The sequence below is a fragment of the Alosa alosa genome, chromosome 1, assembly GCF_017589495.1.
Source record: "Alosa alosa isolate M-15738 ecotype Scorff River chromosome 1, AALO_Geno_1.1, whole genome shotgun sequence".
NCBI classification, from domain to species: domain Eukaryota; kingdom Metazoa; phylum Chordata; class Actinopteri; order Clupeiformes; family Clupeidae; genus Alosa; species Alosa alosa.
Genome location: NC_063189.1, coordinates 10,384,421 through 10,411,407, shown reverse-complemented (window position 1 = coordinate 10,411,407; position 26,987 = coordinate 10,384,421). Strand labels below are relative to the sequence as shown.

The 26,987-nt window shown below is 42.4% G+C and overlaps 1 protein-coding gene across 3 annotated transcripts in view; it reads right to left on the bottom strand.

The window, feature by feature from the left end:
- Positions 1–26,987, bottom strand: part of spidr (scaffold protein involved in DNA repair) — a 55,787-nt gene that overhangs the window by 19,888 nt on the left and 8,912 nt on the right. For all 3 annotated transcript variants that reach the window (XR_007194190.1, XM_048248935.1, XM_048248941.1), the window contains exons 6-10: positions 25,816–26,051; positions 21,184–21,284; positions 15,280–15,529; positions 4,632–4,860; positions 4,097–4,323 (exon numbers count right to left, since the gene is read on the bottom strand). Coding sequence is in view for 2 of the 3 variants with exons in the window: in XM_048248935.1 (XP_048104892.1) it covers positions 4,097–4,323; positions 4,632–4,860; positions 15,280–15,529; positions 21,184–21,284; positions 25,816–26,051 (1,043 nt within the window). In the remaining variant the exon portion in view is untranslated. The remainder of the gene's footprint in view (positions 1–4,096; positions 4,324–4,631; positions 4,861–15,279; positions 15,530–21,183; positions 21,285–25,815; positions 26,052–26,987) is intronic.

Below are 26,987 nucleotides of genomic sequence, written 5' to 3'. Positions count from 1 at the left end.
TGGTACATAAATAGGAATAGTATGTAGCAAGCAAAATCGTCACGTTTGGTCTGTATAATCCTGCATGTCATAGCTGTCCCTCAAAGTTGATACAAATTTTATTGGAGTTTTGGCTGGGCTTGTTTAAGCCTTCAGAAAACGATATTTTTACTCAACATAGGCTCTGATTTATTTTTCTTACTGAGATAAGTAAAAACACTCTCACAAAAACAATGAACAGAAAATAAATTTTTCAGGGTTTGAACAGCAGACCTCACAAGTCGAAAAATCATTTGTTATCATTTTTCAGAGCACTCAAACTTTTGTGGGGAATATACAAAGATGTTTTAAATAGTTTTTTTTTATTTTCCATGATCTTTTCTTTTGAAAACACCAATTTGACTTGTCTTATGCAAATCTTTCTTTTTTTATTTTCCACCCTTAACATGGGCAAAATGCCCCATTGACATCAATATGTTTTATATAGAGTCACCACACTGTTACCTGTGGTTGTATAGAGTAACCTGTGGTAGCTCTATACAAAACATATTGATGTCAATGGTGCATTTTGCCCATGTTCAGGGTGGATAGTGAAAAGAAAGATTTGCATAAGACAAGTCAAATTGGTGTTTTTAAAAAAGAAAAGATCATGGAGAATAAAGAAAAAAATATTTAAAAAATATTTGTATATTCCCACAAGATGTTTAGGTGCTCTGAAAATGAGAACCAAAATTATTTTTTAGACTTGTAAGGTCTGCTGTTCAGACCCTGAAATGATTTATTTTCTGTTCATTGTTTTTTGTGAGAGTGTTTCTACTTATCTCAGTAAAGAAAATAAATCAAGAGCCTATGTTGAGTACAAATATGTCTTCTGAAGGCTTAAACAGAGCCCAGCCAAAAACTCCAATAAAATTTGTATCAACTTTGAGGGACAGCTATGACCATGCAGGATTATCCAGACCAAATGTGACGATTTTGCTACATACTATTCCTATTTATGTACCAGCATGCTAAATTTGAGCCTCCTATATGGTTTAGTTCTTGCGCTGTGGGCTTGTGAACTTTGACAAAAAAAAGAGGCCGAACAAAATCGACACCCCCTCCCCCTGTAAAACTGGCTGTATCCTGGAAAGTATTGATCTTACATAAGAGTAATTTTACAGTGTGTCTCCTAGGTAACATGGGTACACCTGGTAATTTTCTCAGAACTTTTTGAGACCTAAGTGCGTGGGCCCTGGTTGAATTGACGTGGAATGACCCAATAGGTACAGACACCAAATTTTTACCATTAGTCCTAAATCAGTGCATTATCTCACAAATTTCTGTCTTTATTCTTTATTTCTGTCAATAGGGGGCACTACAATATGCACATTTACATTTTTTGCTCATATCTCCAGAACCGTGTGGAATTTTTCAAAAATTCACATTGTTCCTCCAGAACTCCTGCATCAAATGAAGTCAACCACTCACATTTGACCATGGCAAATTTTTACGGCATTTTCAAAAAACTCAAAAGTGAAGCTAATCTATCTCCTCCTAGACTGTTGATCCAATTCCTACGAATTTCAGTAAAAATCATCTATAGACCAAGCCTAACAGATTGGCTTTTCCGTTTTTTTATATGTCGCCCGATTTTAAAGTTCTGTCTGTAGGGGGCACTGCCAATGTCAGAAATGCCCAATCTTATCCAAACTTGGTACATACAATCAATACAACATTCTTTGGAGGCACACTGAATTTCCATCCGGAGGGGGCGCTAAATTTGTGTCTGCAGCCATAACCGTAATACTGTAGGTACAGACACTTCATTTTCATCATAGGTCCCAAATCAATGCATGATCTGACAAAAATGATTATAAGCAAATTTACGCTTATGCTCATATCTCCGTAACCGTATGAAATTTTTGACAAAATCTTCTTCCCTGTTGTTCCTTCAGAACTATATCCAATGAACCCAGCCACACCAATTTCCATAATGCACATTTTCCCGCCATTTACAAAAACCTCAAAAGTGAAGCTAATCTATCTCTTCCTAGACCGATAATCCGATTCCTACGCAATCCGGTACACATCACCTTCGTAACAGGGTAGCGTAACAGGCTGGCTTTTTCCGATTTTTTATTTGTCGCTCCATTCCAAAGATACGCATCAATCCACTTTTGGGGCGTGGCCTATAATGACTTTACTGCCTATATCGTATCTTGTAAAGGTCCGATCCTATTCAAACTTGGTACCCACAATCAATATGACATTCTTTTGGATGCACACCGAATTTCGTGAGATTCTGTCCATTGGGGGAGCTACAGCACCCACTTTCATCCTGCTGTGCGGCACTTCTTGCCATTTGGCTTGGACCCCTGACAATCACCGCTTGCAGTTATATTCTTTATTTTGTTTCTTCTGTTCCAGCTGAAAGGAGTGCTGCTCTACTCTCTCTGGTGCCACATATACGTCAGGTTAAGAAAGGACTACTTCTGTGACGTCAGTGTTGCCACCTTCCTGCTAAACTGTAGCAACGCCCCTTTCTACTCCCCTGACCCATGAGTCCACTGCCTTCCCTGTTGGAAAGGGGCAGCAGCGAGGAGGGCATGGGGGTCGGAGGGGAACTTTGTCAGTGGAATCTCTGTTTAAGGCCACGCGGTAAAGCATGCTTTGCTTCGGCTGGTGTCCAGTTACCAGTCAAGTGACTCTGGAACAGTCTCTTTCCATAGCACCCCACCACGTGAACCCCTGTGTGTGTGTGTGTGTGTGTGTGTGTGTGTGTGTGTGCGTGCGTGCGCGTGTTTATGTTTGTGGGAGTGTGTGTGTGTGCGCCAGTCTTAGCCTCGCACACATAGTCCCCTGACAACAAACACCTCCATGCTGTTATTACTCAGCAGAGGAACAAAACAACAAATCCCACCCCCTACCCCCACCCTGCTCCCACCCCTCTTTTCCAAAGGAGGGTTGGAGGTTAGAGCACAGCAAGCGGTGAACAGGGCCAGTGTGTTCCACTAGCCTGTGTGTAATCTCGCCTTCATGTGGAACGGCCAAGATAGGCTGCGGGTCAAAGTTCAAATCTGATCCCATTTGATCCTGTTTCTGAACAGCGACTCTACGACTCAAACTTAATGACAGATACGCCCGTAACTTTTAACACTCAAAATTATTCATTTGAATGATCACATTGTTTGCCGAATGAACACCTATTACCGCTTTTATGACTGTTCTCTCTCTTCATTGTCCACGCCTCCTCCCTTTCCTGTCCATGGGGCTGTGGATCACTGACAGTCCTGTATCTCATTAGGCATGTTTGTTACGCTGTGCCATATGGGCCTAAGAGCCAAGGAGCACGCTGTGTCCTGGGTTGGGGCTCAATAGCTAGTTGGTAATTGACAGAATCAAGAGCACTCTCTTTCTCTCTTTCTTTCCCTCCCTCCCTCCCTCCCTCCCTCCCTCCGCCTCCTCTCTTTGTCCCTCTTTCGCTCTCTCCCCCTCTATTCCCCACTCGCCGCCCTCTGCTGCCAAGGAGAGGACAATGTCCTCAGAACTGGAGGAGTGCCTGCACTGACGCACTGCTTTCTTCAAGAACACAAACGTAAACCACGAGTAAACGAACTCACAGCAGGCCAACAGGTGCTGCTGTGCATGCCTGCACAACCAAGCTTTCTACAGAAACTCTAAATAATAGTGAAGCACTGCTGAGGACAGAAGCTGGTTCTGCACAGATAACTAGGCCTAGTTAGTTAGTTAGTATACTGCTAAATCCAAGTTGATATGATTTCACAGATAAGGATTTATCAGTCTTGATGGATATGATGGTAACAGTCATTTGCATTTCATTCGTTCACATTTAATCTTGCACTTCTCTATACAACTTTGATATGAAGGTTTTAATGAAGCGAAAACCGACATGTTTATATTGTTATTCAGTATTTATTTGTTAATTTAATTTTAGAAAATCCTATTAATTATGGTGAACTTAGCTTAATTGACCATAAAGTCTTCATATCTGACTAATAAACCACTGGCATGATTCATCAAGATGATACTTGTAATGTCATAAAATAACTCTGGCTTCACAAGAAGAAAAACACAAAGACGAAAAAGAATGCAATAAAAACAGTCATGCTGATACCTGCAGGTGCTGCTGCTGCTATTGCGGGGGGAGATTGCATGAGGGGACCTGCAGAGGCCGTGGAGTCTGAGAGGAGAGGATTGTGGGATGTGGAGGCAGTAGACGCGTTGCAGCACAACCTCCAGGCGCTGACTGAGAGCCCCAGCCGGCCCCAGGCTCTCCAGCGCCTCCAGCAGGGAGTCGCTAACACCTCCAGGTTCAGGCCACCCCCACTCACATACACCCGCCTGCGTGGACGTGGACACACACACACACACAGGTTCTTATAGCATAGATATATTATTATATGGTGATTAGATTAATGCATTATTTGGTGAAGAACAAAATGCTACAAGAAACGACTCTGGTGCTTACACTAATTGTGAATTAAGCTCCTTAAGCCAGTCTACAAAACCTGGGAAGGTTTTTCATAAAAACACCTGACTCAGAACCTGTACCGCAGGTCTCAAGTGGAGACAGATCCTTGGGGAGGTGGGGCCTGCTTTTTCAAATTATAGAGCATGATGAAACCACAAACAGCACCAAGTCTACACACCTGTCTACTGCTGCCGCCATCGTCTCCCTCAGTTGATGCATGGGCCTGACTCTGCTCCAACCACAACCCCAAGCAGCAGTTTAGTGGGTAGGGACGGCACCTGTGGGCCTGGGGAGTGTACTTTGGGCTGGGCGCCATGTGGCTCTGCCTCTCCAGGGGCAGCACCTTCTGGCTGAAGTGGGCGTTGAGAATGACCGGGCATCTTTCGCCTTCCATGATTAGTGTTTGCCTGATGGTGAGGAGAGAGATGAGACGGGCAAATTGTGTTGTGACAAAGAAAGATTAATTTTGTCTGTCTTCAAGTGGCACTGCATTTGGTGTAACCATCGGTTGCAAGACAGTTGACATGGAGCTGTTTTCTTTTAAAACCCCAGGGGCAAAACACTAAAATTGCTTTAAACTCCCACACACCTTTTAGGTTTTTTTACATGCACATATTTTCAAACCACACTGTGGCAACACGGAAATACTCTGTGATTTGATCTATCTGCTTGAATTATGCATACAAAAAAAAGAAAACAAAACAAAACATTCATTCGCATCTATTCTTCGTTGCGGTTAGCATTTGACTGTAGCTACTGTGCAGGCTACCTCTCTGTATTGTCTAGACTGCATGTGTTGTGTAGTGTAGACCACACAACTGTTAAAGAGCCCAACTCCTAGCCTGGTAAACCAGACCCTGGAATCTTTCAGATTAAGGGTCTGGCCACGAGTAATGAAAATGGCCCAATTCGAGGGGCGGCACCAAGCATGCATTTGAAACTCTCACTGCACACAGTTGGATAACGCTACGACCAATCACAACAATTCATCAGTGTCAGTCATCAGTGTAGCTCGCCTTTGTCCCGCCTACACCGATTTGATTGGTCCCTCTCGCTCGAGATAGAAGAAATTTGGATCATTGCTCGTGGCCAGAGTATCTTGCGGACACTATTCAAATTGTGCTCTCGCGAGAACTCTGGATTTCCAGGGTACCCGACTCCAGCACAGACACACTCAATGTAGTTTTCCAACTCACTAATACCACTGTTGGGCTATTTTGAGTCGGCTGCTGGAAAACAAAACAATAACTGATAAAATCACACAAAAGAGAATCTTGGTGAGCCCCTAGGATTAAAATTATATGCAAGTCAAGACGCCACAACTCGCAGGCGCATAGATAACGATCCTCCTTCACATGTCTAACTATCAACAAGCACATCACTCACGTACACACATCCTTCCCACACTCAGTACCCAGCGGAACACACAATCACTGTCATTCAGTCAAAGCTGGTGCAGTTCAGGTAAGTCTGTTGACAAACGATGTTCTGCTCATGGAACAACACAAAAAATTAAACCTGGACATGGCTTGAAAGAATATGATTTTCATACAATTCCACTTATTTCAATATATTGTGTTATATGTGTAAGTCATTTCCACATTGTATCATGTCCAAAAAACAGAAAAAACAAAACAAAACAAAAAACACATACACACACACACACACACACACACAGCAGACCTGGGACAGGCACAGACTATCCAATAATCCCCTATATAACCTCAGTGAGGTTCATCTTAATTAAACAGGGAACTGTCAAACTGTTCAAACTGTCAAAGGTTAAGCTGGCAGGGTGCTTTTAACAGGTCCTGCTTTGAGTCAGGAGCTGTGAGAGCACCTTGGGGCGATGAGTTGGGTGGGTGCCAGGGCAGGACTCTGCTCAGACCCGTCTCTGCTTGCCCCGAGAGCGTCGTATGGCCGTTTAGCTGGGAAAATGTATTTAGATACGTCATCAGCAAAAACAAGCTGGGCCCCGTGGTGGATTTGGAGGTTTGCCCGTGAGGGATGAAACCAGAACCAAAGTGTTCCATGGAATGAACTCAGCGAACCTCAGTGCGTCGCTGTTTGGCCTAAGTGGGTGATCGAGGAAGCCAGCCCGGGCTAGTTTGGATGGAGGAGATTGGGGGAATGGGTAAAGGAAACAAGTGAAGGAAACTTCTGTGTAGGCCAACCTGAGACTTGTCCTGAGAGCAACCCCTCAACTTGAGACTTGAGAGGCTGTGTTGACAACATGCTTCATATGAATGCTGCTGGGTGACGATGCTACAACACCACAACACAAAGTTGGGACGTTGTGTAAAATGCGAATAAAAACAGAATGTGATAATCTACAAATCTCATAAACCCAAATTTAACTGCAAAAAGGACATAAACAACATATCAAATGTTGAAAATGACCAATTTGATTATTTCATGGAAATTATATGTATATGTATGTTTTGAATTTGGTCCTAAAAAAAAAAAGTTGTGACAGGCCATTTTAGCACCTGTACTCTTCCTCTATGGAGAAATACTGTTTAAATAAGGGCAGAATTAATTTCGCCATTTGTTTTCCTGAAATATTCAAGGTCTTCCCTGAAACAGACATTGTCTAGATGACAGTATATGTTGCTCAAAACCTCTGTACATCATTTAGAATTGATTGTGCCTTGTCAGATGTGCAAGAAGCTCTTGCCGTAGGCACTAATGCACTTCCACACCATCATAGAAGCTTGATTTTTAACTGAGCAATATAAGTTGGATAAGTTGGATAGTTAGTCAAGTCAAGTCATATATAACTTAACACTTAAAACGCAATGCAATTGACCCAACGTGCTCACGGAAATAAAATAAAAACAGTAATAAAACAAAATATAAATGACAAAAAATAAATAAAAGAACAAAGAATAATAGTAATGATAAAACTGAATATGATTGTAGATAAAGAAGATATGGTTACTAAAACTACTACTATAGGCCTAGAGCAAAATGTACAGTAAAGTTAAAGATGGCAGTTAATATAATGCTGAAAAGAAATAGAAATCCCTAAAGAAGAAGAGAATTAATGTAACCTGACTCTCGCCAGATGAATTTGTTCCGCTTAGCTCCGCCTAGCTCCACTCACATCCATCTGGGATCGGTTCCGTTGAGAGTGATTTCAGCACGAGATTGTATGGTAGAGCCAATCAGGACGCAGGGCGGGAGTTTCATAGATGTGACATAGCGTAGAAGCGACTGTGAGACTGTTATCAGCGTCACGGGTTGGCTTCGATGTGAGTGGTTGCACAAGTAGCATGTCAATAGATGACGGAGTGAAGTGGCTTATTCAATCATATGCAAGCATTTTTTGATTAGGCCCAGCCTTCTGAAGCAACACTCCAATGGATTGGTCCCAGATGGATGAGTGGAGCTAGGCGGAAAAAATTAATCTGGCGAGTCTCAGGTTAGAATTAATGGACATTAAAGGCCAAAGAAAATAGATGGGTCTTTAAATTTTATTTAAAACTACTGACAGGACTTAATTTCTATGGGGAGATTATTCCAGAGTCGAGGGGCAGCAACAGAAAAATCACTTTTCGTTTTTAGGATTGCATTGGGGACTGAAAGAAGATGTTGTGAGGAAGATCTTAGTGGCCTAGAAGGACAGTAGGGACTTAAAAGGTCACAGATATACTGTGGTTCCGTCCCATTTAGGGCTTTGAAAACAAAAAGCAAAACTTTAAAATGAATTCTGTATTTGACAGGTAACCAGTGGAGTTGGGATTATGTTAGACAGTGGCCTCCGGTCACAGATGAAGGTACAAGCGATCTTACAGATTATTTATGAAAATAGCTTAGAGTAGAGAATGAGGATATAAAGACATAATTGGGACTAGGTTTATATTATATCTACTTAACTACTGTAGCTCTAACGTCAGCAATAACTATGCTAGCTAGGCTAGCCAACGAGGAAACTATAAAAATATCTGTCCATTTGGCAACAATAAATAAATTAATGGATATCAAATAAACAAATTCATATTTTTCATTTGTGACCATTGTTTATCTAATTTTCACATTTCAGAAGGAAAGGGTAAGGTACAGCTAACTGCTATCTGTGCAAACCATATGGTAACGTTAGGCTACCAGACAGGGGCAGTCGACCCGGGGTATTTTGTGTATCTCACATTTTTCTTTTGTTCCAACTGGTCATTTTATTGCTGCTATTGGAGCAATTGAAAACGGAAAAAAAAGTTTCCCCACTCGACATTATAAAAGAAGTAGTGAGACAGTCTAAATCGCGGGCTGTTATCCCAGTGGACGCAACGTATCCAATAGGCTCTCTATAGGAAGCACTGGCGCAATGCTACCCAGCAACAGCTCCATAGACTGTATATATTCTTATAGAAGGGGGGCCTATGTGTCAAATTTGGGGGCTTGTGGGATTCACATGTTAATTTTTGGAGAGTATTATATCTTTGTTCTATATACATGTCTCCATTTTTTTGAAGGTTTTGAAGGACCCAAATCAAAGGTCAAATTCAGAAACGGTCAAATTTTGACCGAAAAATTGGTGTTTTGTCCATAAACCTCACATTGTTGGTATTATAGAAAAGGGTTGGTGCCAAAAAGCATTTTTAGGCTGATGACTGATCTCTTTAACAAGAAATTGTGCCTAAAATTCTTGAAATTGTCCGCTTAAAAAATAATACTTCAATATCAATACTATCAATTCATGCTTGATTCATGCTTGAGTGTAGGCCTAGCCTGCTCTGCCAGTTCTTGTCCACACCCATTCAGAGCATGAAGTGCAGAGATCTCTGTTAAATCAAGTTTAATAGACTTTTACATAGCTAGTACCAGCTGAAGTTTGTAAGGCCTTCCGTAGCCTATGTAAGAAAAGAAAGAAGAAAAGAAAGGGTAAAGGATCAGATAGACAAACAGACCGGTGAGTGAGAGACACTGAGACAGATAGATAGATAGACAGATAGACAGACAGACAGACAGACAGACACAGACAGACAGACACAGACAGACAGACACAGACAGACAGACAGACAGACAGACAGACAGATAGATACTTTATTGATCCCCAGGGGAAATTCAAGGTCTCAGCAGCATACATACAACACAAACACATTCTTTAACAGCAGAAAGAGTAAGACAGTTAGCTGTTGATAGCTGGCAGTTTAGAATATGGAATAACCTGAAGCACATAATGCTCTGTTCTTCATGGTTGATGATATTAGTGACCTTCTAGCCTTCTACATTTGAGCAAGCACATTTTCACAGTTCATGGTGGCACAGTCTAGTTAGGTTATATTCTGAGGTGTGTCTTTCTGTTAGTCAAGTGATGGCACACATATTCTACAAGAAACAGATTTTGGGCTATGTATCCAGTGGCAGATATGTGTGGACTGGTGAATGACCCATCACTAGAGACATATGCCAAATTTCTTGTTTTTGTCCATGAAAGAGTATGGAGATGGAGATGGTGATCACAGATCAGCCAACGATTACAACGTTACAGTGCAACGTTACAGTGCAGATCAGCCAACGATTACAACGTTACAGTGCAGTTTACAACAGAACAAAGCAGTTTGGCACAGGAACTGCTACAAATCCACCTGCAGCATGCTAAGATTCGCTACTAGAAATCATGTAAAGCAGGCAGGACTCAGTGTCTTCAGAAAATACGTGGTAGACCATCTTCTGAACCTGCAGCAACACCTGCAACTGCATCAAGTCCATCTAGAGGGACTTTGTACACTTGTTCAGCAGCAGCAGCTGCCAGTATAGATGAGTGCTTCTTCTGTTAGAAGCAGACAAAAGAGTGTCTTCATGAGGTGTCCTCTTTCAATGCAGGCAACCAACCAAGAGATATAAGTAATATTTGGAAGTCAATAACTTTTAACAGGTAGCCAGTGTAAAGATGCCAGGATGGGGGAAATATGTTCATATTTTTTGTGTGTGTGAGCAGCTGCATTTTGTATAAGCTGTAAGCTCTTTAGACAGGTATTATTACAGCCAGCGTAATAGCATTGCAATAGTCTATCTTTGAGGTGACAAAAGCATGGATTAATTTCTCGGCATCTGCTAAGGATAAGGACTTCCTTATCTTTTAAATGTTCCTTAAATGGTAAAATGAAGTTTTGGTGATCTGTTTTATGTGATTATTTAGTGCTAGGTCCTGGTCAATTATAACTAACACTTGTGGATGAGGTCAGTGGAAGATCACTATATGTAGCCTGTGATGTGGATAGGATATCCCTCAACTTTTTAGAACGCAAAACCATGACTTCTGTTTAATCTGAGTTCAAAAGCAGGAAATTATTCGTCATCCATGTCTTTATATCTCTTATACATGTGTCAAGTTTGGCTAACAGGGTTAATTCATCAGGTTTTATGGAGAGGTATAGTTGTGTATCATTTGCTAAACCACAGGGGCCCCAGTACTGAGCCTTGAGGCACTCCATATTTTACCATAATCTGGGTAGATGGTTTATTATGGATCTGTAAACAAATTGTTGACGGTTAGGAAGGTATGATCTAAACCAAGCGAGTGCTGAGTCTCTGATGCAGGGTGCGAGTTAGGGGGGAGCAGGGGGAGCCAATGGCTCCCCTAGTGGCCACTTGAGCTCCCCTGGAAACATGGTATGTGAAATTGTGGGGGAGCTCTAAAATATTGATATGATTGCCAAATAAATTATATTTTGGCCATGGTTTTCCCTAAAATGTGTAAAATAAGAGAAATAAAATTGTATTTTGAGTTCATGATTGATGAAAAAAGTGCCTGCTTGCATAATAGAGGCGCGAAACGTGGAAGCGCTGCCCGCAGCTCCACCCACTAACCACTCACACAAGCTCGTTCATTTTTCTCCATGTTCAATGACCTCTAAAGACAGTCCAACCACTCTCCAAAAATTAACATTTCAAACCCACAGAAACTAGCCTAGAAATCTAGACGCGCCCCAAGCGGCAGCGAATTACATTTGCTGCCAGGGCTAGTCTAGCAACTCTCCGTTGGCTTGTGAGCTCCAGAAATCGAAACTTAATCAGGCCAATGAAATCGTTTATAGAGTCGTTAGGTGGGCTTAACATAATGATTGATGGAAGAGTTGCAACGGTTTGGCTTGAATTCCCTGCTACTTGAAAACAAATAAGATGGATGTTGCTGCTGCTTAACAGTGTGACACGAAAGTTGCTTTTATTAGGTTGGCAAACGCTTGAACTAGCCAACTAGCTCCACTGGTGGGAAACGCATGGGACTCATAGCGCTGCCGCTGTCCTATTGCGTGCAGAGGGAATTTGAAAGACAACTGATTATCCCGCCCCTTGGACTGAGCACTGCGAACAGTGAGTGTCCAGACCCTACATTTTAATGTGGGTCTGGCTCGTCAGGCTACACAGAAACCACATAGGCCCCCTGACTATTAATTGAAAAAATCTTCCCTTAACCACACTATTGACTTGCTTATTGAAATTCAATGATGAATCTAAGTAAACACCTAGATTTCTGACCTCACTATGGCATTTTACAGCCAGTGGCCCAAGTGCATTTTTTAGCTTAGCAACAGAGCTGAGTGGACCAAAAATAATAATAGTTGGATAGTCCCTCTCCTCTTCAGCCCAGGAGTCCATGATTTCTAAAAATAATCACACATTTTGGTTGGTCTAACCACAAGACATTTTTCCATTTTACCTTAGTCCATTTTAAATGACCTCAGGCCAAGATAAGACAGTGGCATTTCTGTATCATGTGTAAACTGAATGCTAAAGTTTACACTAGATTTTGTGAACAGAGTATCAAACTGTGCTCATAGACAATGGCTATTGGGACGCTTTCCTGAGCCCATACAATGATTTTCTTTACAGAAACAGGTCTGGTTTTAATGCAGTGCCACCTGAGGTCCAAAATACCACGGCCATCCAATATTGTTTTTCAGATCTGTCCCTTGATTCCAAAGATTTTCAATTTCAATTTAATTTCACTTATAGAGCGCCAAAACATTACACGTCTCATGGCGCTTTACAGAGTGTTAAACATTCAGAGAGAGCCCATGACTAACAGGGGCGAGGAAAAACTCCCTAGAATTGGAGATACATAATGTCTCAGATGTCTCTGGATTCTCTAAATATTTTAATGATATTATGTACTGTAGATGATGAATCCCCTAAATACCTTGCAATTTCATGTTAAGAAGCATTACAATTATAACCTTACACAGAGTGATGAATACCTCTACATATTTACTTTTAAGAGACTCTACCTCTCTGTGATGCTCTTTTTTATACTCAACCATGGTGCCAGTTACCAAAAAGATGTTAAATATTCTTCATAATTATTGTTTTTATCATCATTTTGTTGCCCCCTATCCCAACTTTTGAACTTTTAAAAGGTGTCGCTATTTTTCATGAAATATTAACCTTTTAATTTTTAACATTTGATACGTTTTTTTTCTTTTTTTGCCGCTAAATATGGGTTTACAAGATTTGCAGATTGTCACATTCTGTTTTTATTTGCATTTTACACAATGTCCCAATTTTTTCTGATTTGGGGTAGTACATTCAACTGACTACCTTCAAGAGTCACGCTGGGGTGAAGCCTTAGTCATCAGTCAGTGGCTTATGTGTCTCAGTAATGAGGGACCTCAGTGAAATTTGGACGTCATAAAACATGACTACAAAGATGAGACTCCGATGAACTGCTAGACAACCTGAACAAGAATTGTTTTTCTCCCCCGCTAATTTCTTTTCATATTACATTATGGAGAAGTTTACATAATTCAAACTATAATCAACAAAATAACACAATAAATCATAATACTGGACGTAGATTTGTAACCAAATACACATCTGCATAAATAAGGGACTGAAAAAGAGGAAGGAGGGACTACAACTGGAGGACTGACAAATATCAGAGACGCCTAAACAGACCTAAATACAAAGCCTCATCAGCGGAAGTGTTCCAAAACGGTGCATACAAGCCTTTCCGAGTAGGTAACAATCAACCAGGAGGCATGACACATGCCCTCACACACAAACAGAAAGAAAAGTAAACTGACAGATGAATGAGAGGGTGAGTGAGTAAGGTGAGTGCTCACGTCACAAACAGGTAAGGAGTGGCCCAGGTGTTGTCAGTGATGTGCAGAACAGCGAGTCCTGACAGGCATTTCCGGCAGCTTCCGCCCCCACGGGCCCGCGTGGGTGGAGGAGTGGCCATCCTACACACAGTATGGGGGCTGGGACGGAGGAGGAAGTGCCTCTGCACACCACAAAGGAAGCGCACAAGGAGTGGAATACTACTGGAACTCCAAACATGTGAAATTCCGGAGTTTTCCACATTTGGTACAGCCAAGCACATGGGAAGTCCTAAGCGCACTACTACATACGGGAAATGTCATTGAACTTGGCTGGCTACGGGTGTCTCGACTGACCAAACTGTGATGACCTGCCTACCTCTTCCTGATACTGATAAGATTCTAGAGAAAATAGGATACGTTCCTTACTAAATATCAGAAGACCTCAAATCTGTATTGACAGATGCAGTAGTAATGCCCAGCTAAGGTCTCCTCTGCACTGTAGCTTAAATGTTCCTTAAATTCTTTTGCTGAAAGTCGCTTTGGATAGAAGTGTCTGCTAAATAAATAAATGCAAATGTAAATGTAAATCTATCACATCCTAACAAAAGATCACAACATGTAAAGGTCAAATAATACTGCACCCGCCATTAAATCAATGAAATGTAGAAGAAAATAGAAGACTAATAGAACATGTTGAATGTAGGAGACAGGAAACTGTTAACATTCTGCGTGCTATCAATTTAATATAGAAATCACAAAGTATTGCAGGTCTGTATCAGTTGGACTTTCCACTGTCAACAGAATCTATTCCTGGTAAAACACTGCGGGTGGGTAGAAGAGGGGGAGAGAGTGGGAACGGAGAGAGAGAGAGAGAGCGAAAGGGAGACCCTGAGCTGCCAAGAACTCACTGAGCAGCATGTGTTTTCAATTCCCACCCCAGGCTTTCTCCAGGGCCATTGTGATCCACTACTTCGCTAGCGCTCCAAGACGGGGGGAGAGAGAGAAAAACTACTGCACTTTTTTCCCCCCTCTCCCAGCTTGCTGGAAATGAGGTAAGCACTGCCAGGAAGAGGAATGCGAGCCATTCCCTGGAGTTGCTGATGACGTGGGAGCGGAGAGGAGGCCCCCTGGCTTCCGGCCGTGGTGTCTGCCTGACTGCCAGCTCCAGTGTGGGCTGAGCCCCAACTCCCAGCAGCTGGACACAGACTCCTCTCGGCTCCATTCACTCACGCTATCACTAAACACACACACACACACCCACACACACACACCACTGCAACACCACTACTGCGGTTCCTCTCACACACTCTCACAAACACACACACACACACACATACACACACACACAAACAAACAGGAACAGAGCACCCCGAGACTAAGAGTTGTTTTATAACGGCAGTAATAAACTGATGCATGAACCGGTCTTGCTCCATGTTTTCGATTACTGTTTTGCAAATAATGCTCCATGCAATAATCTGGAGCACTATACTGATGTGATACTGTTCATATTTGTATAGATACTAACACTTGGTGGGTGTGTGTGTGTGTATGTGTGTATATACTTGGATGAAAGGGATGGTAATAAAAAAAAAAACAATTACATACCATAAAAATGTTCTTACTGGCATTCAAATGCATCTAGTCATCAAGAAATAGTACTCCTGTCCTCAACCCCACGATGACACATTTGTTCTGACCACATAAAGATAAGGATAACCTATTTTCAGTAAAGGACCGCCTGCTTGCGATGGAGAGGGGTGCGTGGCTAGTGTTTTCACTCACCAGGGCGGATGCACGTGGATAAGGTCACCTGGGCTTGGGGCCAGCTGGGCCACGGTCTCCCGGCTGAACAGCACCAGGCAGTGGTTACTCTCTCCCGCGTCCTCCTGCCCCTCGGCCACATCCTGTTGACCCTGCACTGAGTTCTGATGCCCCTCAGGGGGCACTTCCTCGAGTCGCTGGCACAGGGCAACGCTCAAGCCACAGTCCTCTTGCATACTGAGGACCTGAACAGCTAGCACACCTGGCTTACCTGTCAGATGGAGACACACACACACACACACACAAACACACACAGACACACACAAGATTTAGTGGCCCTAAGGGAGAACAAAACAAAGCAGGGCTACATACAAAGATTCATTGATTACAGAGCTGTAGTTCCTAGGACAAATATCACTGGCTGTCAACAGAGGATCAGATGAGGACTGGGCATTCTTCTCTGCACAAACAAACAGACAGACAGAGGTAGACAGTTGAAGTGGGACAGACTAAAAGTTATTAAGCTAACATGCTAGGCTAACTAACAGTCATGGAATGGGAAATGTATTAAAGGAACACGCCACCCAATGTCAGAAGTAATATATGTTCTTACCTTAACTTTCACAAGTTGAGTCATACCTCTCCCGTGTCGGTACGTGCACTCAAACGCTCTGGCGCGGCGCGAATGTGTTAGCATGTTGCTATGCTAGCGGGCTCAGACATAGCCGTAGAGGGAGGAAGATAGCAGTAATCAAAAACACCCACGTTTTCCCTACTTAAATACAGTTGCACGAGTAGTTGATAAAAATGTGTAAGGTCACACAACATGAAACGTGGCGATTTTCTAAGCGAATAAACAGGAGAACTACAATGTGTGGCGCAATAGCACTTGGGAGTACTTCGACCTAGCGTAGTAATATTAATTAACACCTTATTGTAGATCCTATCCACCACAGAGTTCAGCCGACCCCTCAGCCTCCCCCTCCCCCTCCGAGGCACACACACAGTCATTTCCGTAAATAGAGACAACCTGCCCTGCTGGCGTTAGTTTGAGCTGACTTAGCAAAGTAGCAGGTAGTGGTAAAGTAGATTGTGAACAATCATGGTTATAACATGCATTGTGAAGGGTTGTGATAACAAGCAGAAGTATTATAGTGATTTCATGTTTCATAGAATTCCGCTTCGCTGCAAACGGCGGAAAGCATGGCTGGGATCTACAATTAGGTGTTAATTAATATTACTACGCTAGGTCGAAGTACTCCCAAGTGCTATTGCGCCACACATTGTAGTTCTCCTGTTTATTCGGCTTGAAAAATCGCCACGCTTCATGTTGTGTGACCTTATACATTTTATCAACTACCGCGGCAACGGTATTTAAGTAGGGATAACGTGGGTGTTTTTGATTACTGCTATCTTCCTCCCTCTATGGCTACGTCTGAGCCCGCTAGCATAGCAACATGCTAACACATTCGCACCGCGCGCCAGAGCGTTTGAGTTCACGTACCGACACGGGAGAGGTATGACTCAACTCGTGAAAGTTAAGGTAAGAACATATATTACTACTGACATTGGGTGGCGTGTTCCTTTAAGCTAGCATGCTAGGCTATATAACAGTCATGGAATGGGAAAATGCAAGAGAAATAAAGTTTCTTGACGCATTGTTGTCAAAATACTGTACTGTACTTATACTGTGTTTCTGTAACTAATAAGACCCACAACAAACATAGCTATGAAAAGGTCCAGTAAAATCTTTGCAAGGTGAGACCACTTCAATAAAAGGACCCTGAACAAACTGATCAACATCTTGGACAATGAGTGTCACCCACTCCACAGCACTATTGTTAAGCAGAAGAGCCTGATCAGTTAGAGACTTCGCTCACTGCCTTGCACAATAGACAGACTGAGGAAGTAATTTGTCCCCAGGGCCATTGAACTGTTCAATGCTTCACTTAAGGGAAGAGGAGAGATAGACTTCTCTGCATTGTCTGTCTGCCTCTTCACCCCCTCCATGTTCGGATACTGTCTGTCCACTAACCACTTTTTACCACTGTCTTTCTGCCTCACTGTTTGCGTGCTATCTTAGCACATTAGCATAACCCCTCCCTTCATGCCGAACTGTGGCCACACTTCTACCTTTTCTTAAATCTTTTCTTAAATCATTTCTTAAATCAGTCCCTGCCTCAGTCATTGCAAGCGCCTCTTGATTGATTAATCACCACTATGTGGATACTGTTTTTAGAATTGATTTAGATTAAGTGTTAGATAGTATAATTTGTATTTTAGTATATTCTTTATCTTCTACTGTCCTTATTGCTTAGTTGTGTTTTTATATTATATACTTTTAATGACTTTTTCTGCTGTTAGTGAATGTGTTGTCTGTATACTACTGAGACCTTGAATTTCCCCTGGGGATCGATCGATCATCAAGTAAGTAAGTAAAGTAAGTAAGTAAGTAAGTAAGTAAGTAAGTAAGTAAGTAAGTAAGTATGTATCTATCTATATATCTATCAATCATATGGATGTTTAAGATGATATACAGGCAATGGAATAGCTTCACAAGCCTAACAAGGACTAAATGAATACATCAAAGTTCCCCACAACAATAACATGAGCATTTTCTACTTAAGCAGAAGAATGTGAGAAATAGCAAGGGGGTGGAAAACAACAGACAGGCAAGAAGAGAAACTAGCGTGTGACTCATCTCTCCTCCCATCACAACTGTCCTGAGTGGTCTGTGAGAGAGTTACTGTTTGAAGAGCTGACAATCTTTCTCTTGGCCACAAGAATTGTTTTAATGCACCGCCTATAAATTCTGCTCCATGCTCCAAAACTGTGGGGCAGGAACCAACTTGCCACAGCACCCGTAAGAGGCTCATCATGGGTGCACACACACACACACACACACACACACACACACACACACACACACACACACACACACACACACACACACACACACACACACTCCCCTGAGGCGTGAGGACATGGATCTTTTTTTCTCTAGGCTGACTAGTTAAATGTTAGGAAAGTACAGCAATGATTCAGTCTGGAGAAAAAAAAAGTATCAGCGCCAATTAATGACAACAGTGATCCATGAGGTGGCAATAACAACCACAGAAGCGTGATGAGTGCGCTTATTTAATTTAAGCACCGCAGACAGTCCCACATATAAGCATATAAAAGCAACAATTTGCCATTTTTTGTAGATATGCTAGTTTTGGCATAGTCATCAAATTCATTTTGATGGTATATGGTCACGTCAAAGAACAGATAAACATTGTTTATTACAGTTCTGTGTTCCGGGCTGAAACCCACTGCAAGAGTGAAAACCTTTCACAGCACACTCCGGACTCTATAGCCAGTTAGCACATTTCTTGCAGTGCCAATAAAGCTCTTTGTAGGTATTTGCAAGGTTTTGCATGCCATGTAGGTAGGTAGCTCACCAGTTTAACTAGATCAAAAGTTGTATATTGCCACTAACTATGGATGACTAAAGCGACAATGACTGGTGTCCCTCAGGCCAGACTACATGTTACAGACTGAAACTCCACACTGGGTAGTTGGCCTATGTATCATGTGAGTCACAGCTGTTCTATAGTTGTTCTGTATGCCAGCTGAGTGGAGTAAAATACATGCCAAGACACTTAATATTACATTATATTATTATTGACATGTAATATTATTGATTGACGCTTGTAATGGATACTGCTGTTGGAAAGCATTCAAGGTCTAATATTCCAACACTCCACAGGAAAATCGGTGGGTGAAGAGACCTAGTTTGAATGCAAGAAAATAACTTGATTAGTGTGTAGCCAAGGCCTATTTACAGTATTACAGAGTTGTTTACACCTTACACTCCATGTTCACTATACACAGAGAGAGAATTGTACGTAGGCTTGGGATTAAATGAATGCTGAACGAACGTTGCATTGAAATGAAAACTACCTTCAGTGTACATCTCGTGAACCTTGTTTGCCTTTGTTCTGTACGTGTACGTGTTTCCAAACCACACATCTCTATAGGTAGAAAGGCCACAGCACGTTTCTCATACCCTCATTCGATGATCTGATAACTGTGTCACCTTGCCCCCCTCCCTCGTTGAACTAGACTTTTCCACCCCCACCTCTCAACCCTCCTCCACTGCACTTTCCACCAGCAACCGTTATTCCCCTCCACTCAGAGGCAGACACAGAAAGAAAAAGAGAGAGAGAGGGAGAGAGAGAAAAAGAGGAGGGGGCGTCTGTATATGAATGCAATGTCAGATAATACACCTTGAGTCAAGATAGACAAGACGTCTCACAGGTCGTTGTGCCGTGGAAAGAAGAAACAAAGTATGCCTACTGTGCTGAAAGTTTTCTGTCAACCCCAGTGTAGCCCTTTTCTTTTGTATGGCTTGGAGTCATTTCACACATGCCAGTGTCATCATACTTCCTGCAAGGACACACCCACGTGGCAAACCGCATATCTGAGAAACCAACACCTCAGTGGGCTTCAAGAGCCCCTGACAGTTGTAGACTGGAAGTCAGCGATTTAGCATTCAGGCGCTTGCACTCTAGGAGTAAGCACGATGTAGCTCTACTCAGATGTGCTCATACAGGTGTGCAGCATACGGTTTGTTTGTCTGTGTGTTTGCTTACAATAAGGAAATGTCACTCTAGAAAGGCAATTGAGAGTTCAATCATGACAAGTCACCATTTTGTCTTGCTACTGGATAATTGCATCAAATGATGACTCACAGATGCTGGTTTGGCAGTCTACCTGACCCGTCTTCTTTGGAGTGCAAAGCATGGCAGCCATGGCCTACTGGTTAGCACTTCGGACCTGTAACCGGAGGGTTGCCGGTTCGAACCCCGACCAGTAGGCACGGCTGAAGTGCCCTTGAGCAAGGCACCTAACCCCTCACTGCTCCCCAAGCGCCGCTGTTGATGCAGGCAGCTCACTGCGCCGGGATCAGTGTGTGCTTCACCTCACTGTGTGTACACTGTGTGCTGTGTGAGTTTCACTAATTCACGGATTGGGATAAATGCAGAGACCAAATTTCCCTCACGGGATCAAAAGAGTATATATACTTATACTTATACATAAGCCTTGGCATAATTAAAGATTATGTGCTTACAGTGTCACCCTGTGACTGGCCCACTGACAAATACATGGTTTCGTTTTTTTAAAAGACTTACATTTATTCGCTCAACAGGTGGCTTTATTCTAAGTAACTTACCGAGCATATAGAATAAATGCCTTGTTTATTTGTATGGAGTCAAACTGTAAGGTAATGAAGCTTGCTGTTTCTCACTAGTTCCACACAATTGGTAGGTTCACCCATAAAAAATTATACATTAAAAACATGTATTATACATTATATACCGGTACATAAAAACATTTTAAACCACTTTTTCATATTAACTGAATAGCAGTCCTTCTTCTGAGACTTTATGGGACCTGCAGTAGCTAGAGATTCAGAACTAATACAAGACAGGGAACAAGTAGCTGCTTACTATGGCTGTGGAGGCACTAAGATTAAGGCTTATAGAAAGCCGTTATCATAAAGGCTGAGCTGATTGAAGCCTCACAAAGAAGTTAAAAAAGCTTTGAAAAGTGTAAATGGGCCCTGTAAATGTTTTTCTCCTCATAGACAGAGGCATTGCATTGCATGGCATGGCATTACTTTAGCCCACAAGTAAGGTTCAAGTAAGACGTGAAAGCTTGAAAAAGTGTAACACTAACATGAAGCTGTGCCGGATTGGCCTTGGCCTGACAAATGTAAAAATAGGTGAGGGGAAGTCAAACGTGTGACCAAAACAGTGTAGGCTCTTAAAAACGGTGTATGAATAGAGAAAGGAAGGAAGGAGGATGCAAGGTAGGAGGCCATGGATGGTTACACGTAAATAGCATTCTTAATACCCACATCACAGTCAACTGACCTACCTGCAGCAGTGGTGATGTCCACTGTGGACTGGTGCCTCCAGAAGCTGATGGCTGATCTCTGTCTGCTCTGGAGTCGGTTCAACCTGTCTGCCAGCCCTCCACTGCAACACAGACACACACTCTTAGGGCCAGGGATGTGGATCAGTGTAAATACAGTTAGCTACATAAACAACAAACAACAACACCCTCAAACAGTGTATTTGCAAATGGTGGATTCTAGATTCTAGTCATCAATAGAGTCCTCAGCACTAGCAAATCATTTTTGGAAGTATAACATGACTGCTGAAAGTTTTACTTAAGGCGACGACAGAATGCACTTAGATAAGATCACATGTGACAAATATTTTATGCTTTTCGCCGGCTACATATGTATGTGAGTGTCCATCTAAAAACACATAATTTTGAATGAATCAACTACTTTAAGATTTATCAAATAATTTAATGGCTGAGAAAAATAGTCTCATTTTTTAGATAAGACATGCTGCAGTTGCTATTACACAGAAGTGTGTAAGACATCTTCAAAGCAGGGAAAAGGATCTTCATCAAACCTGGCATACTCACTATAAAGGCTTGATCAACTGATTAGGTATCAGTAGTATCAGCCAATCATGACTCCTCTAAGTTTCTCGCTACCCTGGTAGAGGCCAGAGATATTAGAGAGTAAATTTTGATGTTAAAGGAGAATTCCGGTGTGATATTGACCTAAAGTGTGTTGAAACATGAGTGTGAACGTATGTCTCATAGCTCATCTCAGCTTGTCCCCTGCACTCCGAAATCTGGCGCTAGTTACTTGCTGCTAGTTAGTTGCTGCTACTGGAAGCAACTGGAATCCATGCATTTCCACGGAATTATTTTTGGAATCTGATTTCTTATCATACCTGTTCATTTGTACTTGTCGCTCGACTTATTGTGACTAATTCAAGATGGCTGCAAACGGTAAACTTCCTGAAGGTACTGTCTGTATAAATCGTCTTGTAAATAAACTACCAGTGGTTTTTCAAAGTTCTTAATGTCTCGTTTTAAATTTCAGGGGCCTCAGTAGTCTACCAATGAAGTGTGGAGATACTTTGAGCCTCGTAAATGGTGTAAAACAGTGATTTATTTGCATGGCTAGGCCGATGCCCGAGACACCCCAATTGAAAAAGCTGTTGGTAACATCGGCTAACTAGCGCCAGATTTCAGAGTGCAGGGACAAGCCAAGATGAGCTATGAGACATACGTTCACACTCGGTTTCATGTTTCAACACACTTTAGGTCAATATCACACCGGAATTCTCCTTTAATGTCATGGTGTATAGTTGGTTTGTCTGAGAGGACCAGCGGTTTGGTCTTTCAGAGGTTCAGCTGAAGTGCATGTGCCCTTACACATGAAGGTAGATCTGAGAGTCATTCAGAGATTCAATTGTTGTCAAATGAAGCAATACAATTTATTAATGGATAACAAAAAAGCAGATATTTCACCATTAACAAAACCATTGTGTTCAGCTTTCACTGTACAGGACACTGTGGGACCCATCTAAAGACATCACAACATTCTCTGCCATGGAGTCTATGGTATGAGACACTACTGCGTTTAATAGTAATACTAAAGGCCTTTCGCAAAATCGGAACAGAGAAACCTCTTGCAAACTCCAATTCTTATATACCTTCTGCTTTTAGCAAATTAATATAATTGCCGTAGTTCAGTGGCGCAAGGGTTTTTCTTTGTGAGTACACTGAATGAGACACCCAAAAAGGTAGTAGCCATCACCAGTGCTAGTAAATCAGTCTCATAAACGCACACACCCATGACTGTAAAGAGCATGCCTCAAACAAAATTATTTACTCAAGATAAGAGCACACACAAAAGGCAAACTCTGACCAACTCTCTACTGGCATTACTAACTTATTGACAGAAAGGAGACAAGTAAACTCAATTAAGCAAAGGAATGGGAGAGTGGTGAGGACTAAAGACTGAGTCGGGATTAGTTGTAGTATCAGCCAGTCAAGTGGTCACTGAGGCAGCAGAGGAATAAAGAGACTCACACAAAAGGCCTCTGAGCATGTGACACCACCCGATTGGCCGAGAAGGCCGCCAGATAAGCGATCAGCCAGTCACAGCCAGCTGCATACTGTAGTTGGACAGCGTTCATAGCTCTGTCGTGAGCCTGTCAAGGATCACACAAGGAACAGTTTGCTTTCCGAAACACGGACCAAACCCAGGGTGACTGCTCCCCCCTGAAGTGCACTCCAAGTTCACTTGGCCAAGGACTGCCTTTTTTGAAGGGAGTGGGACAACATGCTAAATGACCATCCACAAACCAATCCAATACTGGAACTGACTAGAGATGCACCGATATGGAATTTTAGGGCCGATAACGATAACCGATATTTATTGGTTTGTTGTGCCCGATACCGATACGATAACCGATAATATTACTCTTGAAAAAAAATCGTGAAAAGTGATTTGGGGAAAGCATTTAATAAGCATAATTTTATTGCAGTAATTTTACCTACCACCAAATGATGGACAGAACTCATAATAGTCCTCAATAGTGCGGCAGTCAACAACATAACAGTAGCCTAGCCCTACAGTATGTGTGGCTCCTTTAAGTGAACCTGACGTCAGTGAATTGCGAGTGAGTGGCTAGAGAGTATGAATCGGACTATTTAGGACTAAACGCTCATAAACGGCTCAGCTGGGAATAAGCTACAGTTGCAAGCTTTACAAGCTGCAACTCCTCAGACTGTATCTTATGTCCGTCTACTCTGTTGCGCACAACCTGCTGCAGCAGAAATGAAAGGGGTTAGCCCCCTTTAATAACTTATTATGATGACCTGTCTGGAACTGAAGCAGGAATGGTTAGCATATTTCTAGGTAGTAATACACAACCCAAGCTAACGTAATGCAAATATAATACTAAAACACAACTTATAACTAGGCCTACTTATGTACTCGTCCCACTACCGAGTTTGCTTATTTGTTTCCCCGATCAGCGCGGTCAAGTTCAAACACACCAGCACAAGACGGCTCTAGATAGGGCAGAGCTCCGCTCTGGTAAGGTTAAATGGCGGATCATTCACGAGACGTTTTTGAGACGCACAGATTCCCAAATGAACGCATATCCACAGATTTTGTTTGAGTGGTGCAATACATTCACACCGCTGACATTAAATTGAGGAAAAAGTATAGCCAACCAAGTTCAAGTAGCTCAGTGTAGCCAGACGGACCTTACGTAGGCCTAAATTAGGACTTTAAAAAATATTGGCGCAAATTATAGGCCAGAATTCTGTTATCGGACCGATAATAATATTTTAATTTTTTCACTTATCGGCCAATAATATATCGGCCGCAGATATATCGTGCATCCCTAGAACTGACGTGTATTTACTGTACAGAAATCTCTCAATTCAAAGAGAATGTCTTGGCCAAGAATGCCGATTGTTGCAATGGGTATAAATGCCTGTCAAACTATTTAAGTGTGCATCTGTTTATGGGTGTTGTTCCCTACATTTGCATTCCCAACAGACATCATAACAAATCACATAACTGAAACAGGTGGAATCCTAGCGTTGGAAGGCTGTGCTGCTGCGGGCTGCTTGAGAAGTCTCACCTTGGGTAAATACTTGGGTTTGATGCATGCTCCTAACCGTCCTGGGTGTTTGAGCGTGTGCTTACTGGAGCTGGCACACATGTCACAAATCATCTTATGAAAGCAATAGATATCAGATAGTCTGCACTGGCGTCAGGGGCAGGCAGTTCAAGGCTGAGACAAGTCCCTGGATGACTTTGGAGATACTGGAAGTCAGTCGGGGTTATATATATACCGCTTTTGACCACACTCATTCAGTAAATACTCTCAGAAATAGAGGCCACTTTTAAAGGGCTCTAACAATAATTCTGTTGTCAGCGAAGCACGGATACTAAGTAAATAAAGACATTTCAAAATAAACCCAAGCAGCACTCCAATTTTTTTCCTGTCGGAGTGCAACTTAAGCACTGTTAATAGAAGCACCTGAGCCACAGTGATATATATATATATATATATATATATATAAATATATATATATAAAACTGGCCACATTACTATAAATTACAGATCTTTCTTGTCTGCATGAGCCTCTCTATGTATGATAACGTGCAGAGTGTTAAAAAACTGCCTTTGGATTTAGACCTCCAACACTAAGACAGTTAGGAAGCAGAGATAGTTCTGTCAGTATTCATGGTAGCTTTCTTATCACATAACCAAGGTGTCCTCAGAAAGGGCAAGAGATCGTAGTGGGGCAGTGCTTGTGGTGGAGCTAAGTTAGGTCATCTGAGCACGTGGGCCAGGACGGTCCAGCGTCCCCTCCTGTGAAATCCTACAGATGTGCTGACCAGCTGTTTTGTGCAACCACGGCTAACTGGCTGAAGTGTGAGACTCCCGACGGTCCAGCGTCCCGCAGATATCGGCTCAAGCTCCAAGGTTACCGGTGTTTATGCAGCTGCACCCCCTAGCCTTGCAGAGCTCTCTCCTTCAGCCCGTCCAAGAATAACACGCGGTTTCCAGCCTAGTGACATCCCACTTGATCTTATCATCATTTCTTAATAAATCAACAATTCAACACCCCGTAACAAACCCATCAGCTTTTTCGGATGGCTCTGATTTGTACCTTTCAAATTTCCTTCTCTTTTTATTGGAGTCATCTGGGGTCTTGAAATGGGCGTTGGCTTGCTTCTGAGGCGTCTGCAACAATGCCTGAGCAGAGCGTACCCAGTCCCTCAGTGAGCGGCGGCCACCTTCGGATGGGTCCACAGGGCAGGGTCCCGCATCGGTCGAGGAGGCTCCCTCACCTGCAGGACCACCCTCTCCATCTGAAGGGTAGTCAGAGATGTCCACATCAGGCACCTGGAAGAAATGCAGCTGCTGTCAATCACACCCATAGACTACCAAAGACTACCAAGTATTCTATTAGCCATTAAAGGTAAGATGGGTCAGTTGCCTTCCCTGTACTTGCTGGTAATGTATTTTATTATCTGACCCAATGAGACCAGTTCTATGCAATCCAGTTCCTTCCAAACTCAACCACAAATCCCTCTAAGCTATGTCAACATCATTAAATGCAAGACAAAATGAACCAGCTGACCGCACCATCCCATATAATATGTGAGGTGAGGCCTATGGGGGCTGACTTAGAGAATATTCTATTCAACAACAGGTAACAGGTGCACACTGACAATGAGATCAAAAATGACATCTAAAGCCAACAACAATGAAATACACACTTAGGATGTTCACACTGTGAATATTCTAATAGCAAATGGAAAATCCAGTATCTCGTTTGGATTAGTAGCAGTAGGTTCTAAATTTAAGGTGAAAATGATCCCTTTGTGTTACATATTGAACAAGACCAGTCATGCGACTGTAGACCCTTGCCTGTCACGCAATATGAAACAAAGTGAAACCAAATTTCGGCATCAACATTAAAAACCCGATTCAGATTATGTAGGAGAACTGAGGTATACAGTAGGCCTAGTGCTCTGTACTCTGCTTTGTATAAAATCTGAAGTATATCCAACCGGCACGCTTTAAGTTATGTGAGTGGACAGGCAGACCCACAGACAGACAGACAGAGCCAGTTACAATGCCCTCTTTCCCCTGCTGGGTAGCCTGGTTTCACCAGACTCACTCACTTCATTTCATTGTCTGTGTAGGCTACTTGCTATTGGGAAATGTTTCCAACTCTAGCATCTTTGTTCAGGGATTCCTAATGTTATTTCCTACTTTGCAGTGCATCACCAATCCCTGTAATAGTAGTGGTAGTAGGCCAAACCTAGTAGACGC